Source organism: Schistocerca gregaria, chromosome 3 (assembly GCF_023897955.1).
Source record: "Schistocerca gregaria isolate iqSchGreg1 chromosome 3, iqSchGreg1.2, whole genome shotgun sequence".
NCBI lineage: Eukaryota > Metazoa > Arthropoda > Insecta > Orthoptera > Acrididae > Schistocerca > Schistocerca gregaria.
The window spans coordinates 171,549,244-171,561,748 of record NC_064922.1 but is presented as its reverse complement, the minus strand read 5'-3'; the positions used below and the strand labels follow the sequence as shown (position 1 = coordinate 171,561,748).

The following is a 12,505-nucleotide window of genomic DNA, read 5'->3' as shown; positions in this document are numbered from 1 at the left end:
TTAATTTAATTTTCTCTGCATTAATCAATTATGAATCATACAAACTGTACAGTTTAAGATATAATCTCAACTTCAACTTACTGTTCTTTGTTTTTTATTGCCTGCGGGGCTGCATTTAAACGCAGATCACCTCAGGCCCTCTTATAATCATAGAAGACATCATATAACTGCTTTTTTCCCTGAGTCATCAGTATTCTCACTCGTCTTATGTCCCCCAGCATGATTCATCTGCTTTGTGATCAGCACCCGTCTCATTACCTTTGCCTTCATCTGGTTTCCTCTCAAACCACATTCTATACTCATTAGGTTTTTCATTACCTCCAACAGATTCAGTAATTCGTCTTCACATTCACTTGGTGGAGCAATGTCATCATTAATATTCTTTCACTCTGAATTTTAATCCCACTTTTGAACCTTTCTTTTATTTCCATCATTGCTTCATTTCTGGTCTTCCAATCTTATTGTTCCCTCTTGGTTCTTGTACATATTATATATTTCCCATCTTTCCCTATAGCTTACTCCTATTTCTCTCAAAATTTAGAACACCTTGCCCCATTTTATATTACTGAATGCTTTTCTATGTCAACATATACTAGGAGTGTGTCTTAATTTTTCTTCAGCATTGCTTCCCATATCAAGGATGATACGAGAACTGCCTCTCTGGTACCTTTACCTTTCCTAAATTCTAACTGATCATCATCTAACTGTGGTGTTGAAAAAAAGTGTTGAATACTTTGAGAGGTGATAGTACTCATTGAAACAAGAAAAATAAGTCCAATAATTGTGGGTCCGAAACGCCTACTTTCCAAGATAAACACATGTTTATTGGAAAAGCTGCATGATGCTTGGTTGTGGACATTAACACAGTCATTGCATGGGTGCTTTGTCAAATGTGTTGGCAGGGTATTATGATGTCTTACTCTCAGTAATCTACCACCATTAGGTGGTCTGCAGTAAGTTGTTTGGTTCGAGTCATATTGTAGGCTACATTAATTTTCATCATGGTTGTGTGCCTAATTGTACAGTACTGTCAACTCTGGATACATATCATGGTGTTTACCTTCTTCCAAATGCAGATTCACTTAAGTGTTTACTGTTATTGCACTGGTGTAGTAGACTTACCATTTGTTAGCAATGGAAGCCTACTACTGAACAAGTGAAGTGGCGGATATGATATTCTGCTATGGTTTAGCAAATGTACATTACCTGCAAGTTCAGGCCCACTATGCTACCTAATATCCACAGTGCAGAGTACCCTCTTATAAGCTGTTTTTCAGACTTTTCCAGAATATGAGGGCACAGGTACCCTTGCACTTCAGAAGACTGATAGTGGAGACCCCACACAGTCTCATGCCTGACATGGAGGGACATGTGCTAAGTTCAGTGGAAGAAACCCCTGGGTCCAATGTGGAACGATTAGCAGCAGCAGAAGAGATGTCTGGCTTTCTTATCTGGGGGGGGGGGGGGGGGGTACTTCATGAACAATTGCTGTATCTATATCATCTACTGTGTGTTCGGACCCTAAGGCCATAGAGGATCATCATGGCAGAAGGTGATTCTGTCAATGGCAGTTGCAAAAGTGTTTCGCAGATCCGCTGGTCACATCCAAGATTTTATCTACCAGTGAGGCAGGTTCACAAGAGATAGTGTTGTGAATTTACATAGCCAGCATGTAGGGGCAGATGTAAATCCCCAAGCAGTTCAGGAAAGAGGAAATCAACACCAATTCTCAATCAACATATCAGCAAATATATTTGGCAATAGATTAATAGGGCCATACTGCTACCACAAAGGTTAACTGGGCCCATTATTTGGACTTCGTCATTATTGTATTACCTACCTTACTGGAGGGTGCGCCATTGCAGCAACAAATTCAACGGTGGTCCATGCATGATGGGGCACCTGCACACTTTTGTCACAATGTGCGAAAACATCTATTGCAGACATTTTGGGGCTGCTGGATTGGTTGATGGTGGGGGGATGGTCCCACACCTTGGCCAACTCATTCCCAAGACATCAATCCCCTAGACATTTGGTTATGGAAACACTTGAAGGAATTAGTCTATGCCACACCCACCAACCAACCAACAGTGAATGCATGCCACCAGGCACAACAACAAGTGTGTGTGTGTGTGTGTGTGTGTGTGTGTGTGTGTGTGTGTGTGTATGTGTGCGTGTGGATTCTGCTCTTGCAGCTATGAGAAAAAATTTGTGCATAACTTTATTTGTGTGTGTGTGTGTGTGTGTGTGTGTGTGTGTATGTGTGCGTGTGGATTCTGCTCTTGCAGCTATGAGAAAAAATTTGTGCATAACTTATTTGTTAAGGAGATCTTTCTGTCTTTATGTATGAGTGTGGTTTCTGCTCTTGCAGTTGTGGGTAACCATTTTTGTATATCTTTATTTTAATAAGAATACATTGTGGGCAACTTAAAAGTTCTTATCCATAACATCTGGCAGACAATTTATTTACCCATGATATCGTAAGAAGATCCATGGTTTAGCACGAAAGTCTGACTTCACTCAGTATTGTAGTCCGATTCACATATAGTGGCAGCTCATGCAGGTTGAGGGGTGGACAGGAACTACAGAGTTGCCAGTCCCAAGCAACAGCTGTGGTACATGAAAGCATGTGCTTTGCACTTGAAGAAAGCATGTACAGCATTCTGCAGATTATGTCTCAAGCTTGCTTATGTAGAGTTTGCTGCTTACCAACACCATCACTGATGACACCTTGCAACAAATAGAGTGAGCATACACCAAATAACTCTCTATGGTCTTGTTTAATGGTTTCATTGGCTAAGAAATTCACAACAGAGTGCTCAGAAAGCTACTGAAAGCTCACTGGCTGGCACAGAATGTGTGACTTAGGTGTGCAGAATGAGCTTAAACTTGATTGTCATCATTAAATAGAAGAGATTAGCCAATAGGATTACTTGAAATTCATTTTAAGACTGATTGTTTGGGAAAATAATGTATATGAATGAATTATAAGTGAGATTTGCTTGGTTATCATGTTCCCTTTTTGTTATCTTGTATTTATGTAATAAGTATGTTTGCTCACACTTACAGTTTCTTTTAAAATTGAAATACTGCCTTTTTTTCTCATGAACATGACTCTCAACCTTTTTTCCTTGTAGGCACTCATAGATATTTTAATAAATCAAATTTAATATCATAATGACTTTGATTCTTTTTATTTTTTGAGTCACATCAGTTCATTAAATCATAAATTGTATATCAAAATAGTGTAGAATTATATAATAAGCCTTAAATGCAACATTATAGAACTTTAGATTAAAAATTGCTGTAAAGTGATATTTTTGTATGCTACTTATCATAAAATTTCTCACAGTAGTGCCTACGTCACTGGTTCACCCCAGGGGTCTGTAGATCATAAATGCAGACCTCATTGGTTGCACATTTTGGTGAAAGATAGTCAGATCTCTGTATGTTTCAGCACTAATCATCATTGTTTTACTTGTAATATCCAGCAAACATGACATTTTGCATGTCAAAAATCTGTCTTTTGTGGGCCACCTAGAGCATTTTTTAAACTGGTGGAGGCATAGTTTAGTTGAGGCCTCTTGTCTTAGGGTTAAGTGTTACTGTGTTCATTTCCAGTACAGCTTTGTGTTTCAAATCTTGAGTTAATTGACAAATTAAAAAGTTCTCTTCAAAAGGATACATTTATTTGCAGTATATGTAAGAATATATGTATGTGCGGATGGATATGTGTGTGTGTGTGTGTGCGAGTGTACACCTGTCTTTTTTTTCCCCTAAGGGAAGTCTTTCTGCTCCCGGGATTGGAATGACTCCTTACCCTCTCCCTTAAAACCCACATCCTTTCATTTTTCCCTCTCCCTCCCTCTTTCCTGACGAAGCAACTGCCAGTTGCGAAAGCTCGTAATTCTGTGTGTGTGTTTGTGTGTTTTGTTCATGTGCCTGTCTGCCGGCGCTTTCCCGCTTGGTAAGTCTTGGAATCTTTGTTTTTAATGTATTTTTCCCATGTGGAAGTTTCTTTCTGTTTTATTTACATCAATATATGTATTTAGTTACAGAAGGGTTCCTACGGTTTTTTCAGGGAGGAAATAAGAAGAAATAGATCAAAAATTAATGAGTTCAACCATTTCTTTGAAATACAGAGACAAGAATTTGAAGAATTAGCTTATCAGGCATTTAAGCAAGAAGAAACTACAGAATCCCATGAAAGTCACTGTCAGGATTAGGAGTTCCTTTGTAAGTATGGTTTTCAGCAATGTTTTTACAGCGCTACAACATATATAATTTTTATTGTAATAGAAGAGTATAAACTTTCTGATTAACTATTGTTCATATAGGGCTACAAAAGGTTTTTAAAATGAAGTTTCACTCTCATTTTATTAACAAATAAAAAAATCATTTTTGTGTTTAACAGTTGTTTATTACTTTAAACAGTGTGCTTCACACAGGCTGTGATGCAGTACATTTCTTTTACAGCACAGATACATTTCAAAAAACAGTGTAGTCAACCACTTTACATGCAAGCTACATATGTAGAATATCTGTTACTGGGTGGCACTTTGTGTAACTGGTGATTATTGAGAATGCATGACATTAATAATACCCAGACCATGATACGCACAAACAGTGATTGCAAAAGAGTAATATGGTTCCTTTTAGTAACTCTCTGTGTCATTTCCAACAATATATATAAAATATATATCTTGCTTTCAGTTTTTGCTGCTATTAACACTTTGATCTCCAGTATTTTGTGTATAACATGTACCCTAATGCCTGGGCATTGCAACTTTTGGCTAGCAGTAACTCTACTGCTATCAGTCCAGCAGAGGACAAGTATGCAGCCTGTTAAAAGGCTGATTTTCACAGCTGTTTTGTTGTACACAGTTGCATCATACCCTTATATAAGTGAATAAAGATTATTATGGTGGCCTAAGAGATCAGCCAGTGAAAAGTGAAATACTGGTACATAAGAGATGAGTAAATTAAGGAATGCAACAGGGAATTAAGGCTGATCCCTTGGAGTATTAATGTATGTTTAGCACACATTTGAATTATAGTGTTGCTTTATTCACAGATTACTTTGCTGTGAATGATGGTCCTCCACATACTTTACACAGTGTTACAGATGGAATCTGAATTAGTTCTAGCAGATCAGTTGCAGACAAATGAACAGTATATTATATCACAAAGTTGCATTACATTCACAGTTCAAATTCTCAAATTGCAAACTGATACACAGAAGGCAAACTTCTGAATAGTAGTTTAGGCTACAGCAATGTTCCTACACATCCCCCAGACCTTTATAGACCACCTTACCTCCATGCCACCAACCAGCAAAAGACCATGATGTCTTCCTAGCATGCTCTGTCATGAGTTGTGTTACATGACACTACTCTAATCAAAATAATATCCATGTACCTAACCATCATTTATTTACAAACATTTTTTTAATAATATTCAAATACTTCAGCTAAATACATTACACAATTATGCACACTATTATTATGATCACATACTATCATATTTTCTTGTCACTGTTTTTATTTTAACAAATTGCACAAACTGGAACAGAATTCACTTGTCAAAACAACTGCTTAATTAAACTTCCTTATAGATTAGAACTGTGTGCTGGACCAAGACTCGAACTCAGGACCTTTGCGTTTCGCAGACAAGTGCTTTACTGAATGAGCCACTCAAGGATGACACAACTAGTCCTCACAGCTGATCAGTGTAGTTTCCCTGTTAACATTAAGGATCTGTTAATTGTTCTTGGTTCTCCTGAGAGGTGTGCAAAGAAGTTTGGTTATCTCCATTGAGCTTTTATGAAAAACTATATTTATGTTAATAAAAAACAATTTTGTTATTTATGTATCACTGATAAAAATAGAGTGAAATTGTGACAGCAATTATATACTGATCTATCTATTGCCTTTTCTCAAAAGTGTTTGAACTGCTCATGAGAAGAAAGCCAAGGGGAAGAATGATTATGATGTTCTTCAGTCCCACAATTCCCATAACTCTAATAGCTACTTGTCTCTGTCCTGCAACAATTTCTACCCACTTACCTACCAATCATCCAGTTATCTTTATGCTCTTCACTGTTTCACACTGGCCCTCTGTCATTAACTTGATTTATAGGTGATAGGAGAGTAAGCGCTATAGCTTCCCCACAATCCTAAATCTTTTATATCACCATGTGCAACATGAAACCCCTCATATTTGCACAAAGGCAATCTCTCTTTGTCCTGTATCTCATCCCTTTCCTTACTGTAACTCCTTGCCATAGGTCTTGCTTTCCATTCTCTCACACTGAATATTGTTGTTGTGGTCTTCAGTCCTGAGACTGGTTTGATGCAGCTCTCCATGATACTCTATACTGTGCAAGCTGCTTCATCTCCTAGTACGTACTGTGGCCTACATCCCTCTGAATCTGCTTAGTGTATTCACCTCTTGGTCTCCCTCTATGATTTTTACCCTCCACACTGCCCTCCAATACTAAACTGGTGCTCCCTTGATGCCTCAGAACATGTCCTACCAACCGATCCCTCCTTACAGTCAAGTTGTGCCACAAACTCATCTTCTCCCCAATTCTATTCAATACCTACTCATTATTTATGTGGTCTACCCATCTAATCTTCAGCATTCTTTTGTAGCACCACATATCAAAAGCATCTATTCTCTTCTTGGCCAAACTATTTATTGTCCATGTTTCACTTCCATACATGGCTACTCTCCATACAAATACTTTCAGAAACGACTTCCTGACACTTAAATCTATACTCTATGTTAACAAATTTCTCTTCTTCAGAAACACTTTCCTTGTCATTGCCAGTCTACGTTTTATATCCTCTCTACTTCGACCATCATCAGTTATTTTGTTCCTCAAATAGCAAAACTCCTTTACTACTTTAAGTGTCTCATTTACTAATCTAATTCCCTCAGCATCACCCGAGTTAACTCGACTACATTCCATTATCCTTGATTTGCTTTTGTTGATGTTCATCTTATATCCTCCTTTCAAGACACTGTCCATTCTGTTCAGCTGCTCTTCCAAGTCCTTTGCTGTCTCCGACAGAATTACAATGTCATCGGTGAACCTTAAAGTTTTTATTTCTTCTCCATGGATTTTAATACCTGCTCCAAATTTTTCTTTTGTTTCCTTTACTGCTTGCTCAATATACAGATTGAATAACATCGGGAAGAGGCTACAACCCTGTCTCACTCCCTTCCCAACCACTACTTCCCTTTCATGTCCCTCGACTCTTATAACTGCCATCTGGTTTCTGTACAAATTGTAAATAGCCTTTTGCTCCCTGTATTTTACCCCTGCCACCTTCGGAATTTGAAAGAGCAGTGAATATTATATTTACTTATTCCACTGCTGCCCTTCCAGACAAGACTTCCAAGTGCCGTATTGAAACGTAGGTAACGAAATGAAAGAAAATTGCTCCAAACTCTTGATAGGAGAGACAAAATGCTTGAAGTTAACTATGAATTATCAGAAGAGATCTGAGTTTCATTGTATCAACAACACTCAAAATAAGTCACAGCATGCAATCTGAATTGAAATGTGTCAGAGAGAAAGGATGAAGAGGATTATCAGCTGCTTTCTTTTAAAGGAACCATCTGGCATTTAGGAGAATCACAGGAAACCTAATCTAGACAGCCAGGCTGAGAATTGAACTTTTGCCCTCCCACATATAAGTCCAGTGTCTTACCCTGCTGCCTTCTCACTCTGCAAAGTATGCAGAAATACAGAGGGAAAAGTGAGGAAAGGATGAAGTAGGGAGGAAGAATTGGATTAGGAGTCATTACTTTCAGGTTCCAACATTTTACTTCCAATCATGGAGAAGTACTGTAAATTGACTATTTAGTCTGGTCTTAAATTATTCTGGATTTATGCTCCCCATTTTGCTTACTAGTACCCTTCACAATTGTCTTCACCTCCCATTCCAAATATGTTCTCTTTTTCTGTCTCTCTGTCAAAGCCTTTTCTAATTCAGTAAATTCCAGGTAGGGGGATGATGAGCTCTGATGCCATGTTCAATCACATGCCAGATGTGTTTGATCAGGTTCAGATCTGGTGAATTGGGGGACGAGCACATCCATTGGATCTGACCACTGTGTTCTTTCAACCACTCCATTACACTCGTGACATGGCACATTATCTTGAAAGATACCACTGCCGTTGGGAAATGTGATCATCATGAAGGGGCATACGTGGTCTGCAACCAGTGTACGATACTCCTTGTCCATCATTGTGCCTTCCACGAGCTCCACTGGACCCATGGATGCCCACGTGAATGTTCCCCAGAGTGCAATGGAGCCACTGCGAGCTTGTCACCATCCCACAATAGAGGTGTCAATGGATTCGTGCCCTCCCATCAGCATGCTGAAGAAGGTGTCAGGATTCATCAGACCATGCAACACTCTGCCACTGTGCAATGTCCAGTACCAATGGTCACATGCCCATTTCAGTCATAGTTGGTAATGTTGTAGTATTACTATTGGCAAATGCATGGGTCATGCGGAGGTCCATCGTTAGGAGTGTTCGATGGAGTTTGTGTTCAGGCACACTTGTACTCCAGCCAGCATTAAAGTCTGTTGTTAGTTCCACCACAGTTTACTGCCTACCTTGTTTCACCAGCTTGCTCAGCCTAAGACATCTAACATCTGTAGTGAGATGTGGCCAGCCAAACCCATGACAACTGGATGTGGTTTTACCATGGCTTCACCATGTGTTGAAGACACTCACCACAGCACCCCTCAAACACCCAACAAGTTCTACAGTTTGTGAAATGCTTGTGCCAAGCCTCCAGGTCATGACAATCTGCCCTTGGTCAAACTCAGATAGATCGTGCGCCTTCCCCATTTTATACACAGACAGCACAATCCCTGTTACTACATGCACTACTTGTGTGTCTGACTAGCAGCTTTTTTTCACCAGATGCTGCTGCTATTGCCTGAATGGGTTTATATCAATAGTAGGTCAGTGGCCATAATGTTTTCATTGATCAGTGTATATATCTGAGGTGTCATAGAGCTCATCCCATCCATCTCTTTTACATGTGCACCAGGTGCAACAGCAGCCAGATAATACTATGTGACAGACAAACTCCAGTTGGCTGCAATGCTCAATTACCTGACATGAAGGAGAGGGGATATCATGTTCTTTCAGAATACAATTAATACCTAAATAACATTGTATTAAAGATACACATTACTTGTGATTGTGCTAGCAGTAAGAATATGAATGAAAACATGAACAATTTTGTGACATTGCAACATATTAAAGTGTCTATGTCTATGTATGCATTTAAAACATGATGTTGTGGGTGGGCGGTGGGGAGGGGGGGGGGGGGGGGGAGAGGGGGGGGGGGGCAAGATCCAGACAGCATGAAATGTGAAGCAGTCATCTCAGTTAAAAGTGTTGGCTCCGGAGCATGCTGTGCCAATGAGCAATTGACTTGGCCTTTGGGTAGACTACAGTCCAGGTTTGACCACTGACATTGATGTGTGATGTGTACTTGGTCAATGGAATAGAACTACTGAGTGGGCACAAGCATCAAGTCATGAAGATAGCACTGGCAGAGAGTCAGAGTAGGAGATTTTGTAATTGTTTAGGAGACAGAATACTGTTGTATTAGAAATGGGAAGGATTTTAGGGAGAACATCTCTCGTTTTAGAGTATAAAAGATAGTCTAAACCCTGGAAGAGTACATGAGGGCATTAGATAATAAATAAGGTGCTCCTGTACAGCTGGTAAGAGCATGGGGTTTAATGATTAGGAGTATTAAAGGATATGATTTGAGAGATCTGCTTGTTGATCTAATATATTATTACTTGCATAACTAGAAAGTGGACTTCCTTTCTCAAATATTGCATTCACTGCTTTTTTGCCTCAGTTTGTAATCAGGCTTTTTGGTGTACCATCTTTTTAAGGAAAAATAGTGTTTTTGTGCATTTGGTCTTCACTGTACTGCATCTTTGAACTTCACAGCATTTTAAAACATAATTTCTAATGCTGAATGAAATGAACTAAAGATCACATCAAAGGTAGTGAATGCTCATGTCTCTTTTAATGTCTACTTGCATAGTCCCACTAACTATAAACACACATCGGACAAACAAAGATAAATGTTTGTATAACTTTTGTTTTGTGTAGTATATAACTCTTCTTCCAGTATTTGGCTGTAATAAATATAATCTACAATTTCAGTTGCCATGCTAAGTGCTACCAGTCAGTATTTTTTCCATTGCTGTTAATCTAAATACTAAGACTGGATAATTCTATATATTATGGCATACTACATTATTATTTGACCATCTTAGCCTGTTTACAGAGCACATTTCCTACTAGTGGTAGTCCAGGCACCATATGTCACTATTAGTGCTCCATCATGGAACAGTGTGTCTTGAAGACTTGTGTATTCTGATGGTGTGCACTGATGATTGCAATTGATTGAAACCATCCATTGGAATGTAATACTGAATTTTATCTGGGGCATAACATATCCAGTATTTACAAGCGATCCTTAGCATGGAGAAAAGGAATACAATTTTTCTTGGATAAGAATTATTTCATCGTCACTCCCCCTGTGTGTGTGTGTGTGGGGGGGGTAAAAAAAAAGTATACAGGAGCAGATGATGATTTCTATTCATACTTATTTAAGATTACAATAAGTCACTGCATACATTAAGTATTTATATAGCACACTTCATAAATTTAAATATTCTTCAGTTCTGAAGAGCCCATCGAGAAGAAGAACATTCGGGTGTGTAACAAGCCAAAGTATATAATAAAAAAGGTCCAGGTAATTGTAAAAACTTAACATGTACACTGTATTTTTTTTTTAAAAAAGATGACTATACTGCTTAATGCTGTTGATGATCATGCTAGCTAAATTTAGTCATGCAAATTAGAAAGAAAGCTACTCCTGTGAAATGGCTACTGCCTCCTCTGTTAGACTAAACAAATGTTTTCATCTTCTATTTGTAGATTATAGCCTACTGGTATTTTTCAAAGAAAATAGTTTCTGGTTACAGTACATTACTATTATACTTCTAATTTAGATTTACAATCCTTGAATCTAGATCTTTAGAGAAATTGTAGAAGTTCCCCGGTTTTGCTCTATGTTAGATAGGATCCTGTTAAATACCTTTCATGAGGGTATGTAACTTACATATATGAATATATTCAGTATATCATGGATTGTATGATGGACAAGTTTGTATCTTGCTAGATGATAATAATAGGCTATAAAATATCTTTTACATCAAGTGCATCATTTATGTAATTGTAAATGTAAGTGTGAATATACACAAAAGATGATATTACTGCATTTTTAATGCTTAAAGATGGATAATAAACAAATAACTAAATAACTTCACTCTGAATGCTAGACTGTGAGGCAAAATTTACATGGAAATTATTTTTGTGTCTTGTATTGTGATTGTTTGGATTACAGTTCAGATGAAACTGATTTTTATTGCCAGCTATAAAAACCATTAAGGAATGAATGTATTGGGAAGTGTGTATAAAAATTCCAAGATCCTTAAAAATTCTTCTACAATATATGTAGCTACTGCTGCTTTACTTTACACAATATTCTCACTGCTCATTTCTGTTGAACAAACATTTATTTACTTTAGGTGCACAGCTCCAAATGACTGCTCCATAAGATGATGGGGAGAGAAACTATGCATAATAAGCCAACACCCTTGTCTTTAAGTCAATGCTACACAAGATTCTTGTAAGGGCAAAATATGCTAAATTTAGCTTCTTGATAAGTTTTCCTATGTGTAACTTGACATCCAAAAGGTCCTCACAGTTGAGTTCTGTTCCTAGCAGATAATTTTTACTTGTTTTAAATTGTATAATATGTGTCTTTGCCAGATTAATACTTAAAGTGGATCATAATGGAATGATAATTACTTTTGTGTCATTATGAATATAATCAATAAAAAATGTCTATTTAAATACAGACAGGTAGTGGTATTTACTGGAATATTACACAAAAATACCACAGATGTAAGAAATCATCAAGAGGTTAAAGGTTCACACTCATATTTTTTTTTCTTTTTACACATTTGTCTGAGAGGTACCTATTGCAGCAGCTACTACAATAATTATTACTTTGGTTCTCTCTTCTTCAATATATAACATTTGCAGATCACTTACAGTAACGTGGCTGGAAAAATACTAACAATGTCCATAAAGTTTACAGGGCTCTAACTAATAAACGTGTACTGTTAGTAGGATGAAAATTGTAAGACAATAGGAGTGCTTCTTGCTGAACATTTTGATATATAATTTATCACATTATTTCCCATATTGACTTAACTAATTTTTTTTTGTGGAGATCAGTAAATTACAAGTTTTATTTGCCAGTCAATACTTGGAATCTATGCATTGACTAACTACTGCAATTAGATGTTTGAAACTTTACATACACATTAATAACATATCCATCTAAAACGTGGACTACTAACATGTTATTCCAGT

At 37.6% G+C, this 12,505-nt stretch overlaps 1 protein-coding gene across 1 annotated transcript in view; it reads left to right on the top strand.

The window, feature by feature from the left end:
* Window positions 1–11,818, top strand: part of LOC126355298 (dynein regulatory complex subunit 3-like) — an 85,439-nt gene extending 73,621 nt beyond the window's left edge. Inside the window, exons 14-15 of the mRNA XM_050005589.1 lie at window positions 4,082–4,236; window positions 10,742–11,818. Coding sequence (XP_049861546.1) covers window positions 4,082–4,226 — 145 coding nt within the window. The 3' untranslated portion in view covers window positions 4,227–4,236; window positions 10,742–11,818. The remainder of the gene's footprint in view (window positions 1–4,081; window positions 4,237–10,741) is intronic.
* Window positions 11,819–12,505: the final 687 nt, after the last annotated feature.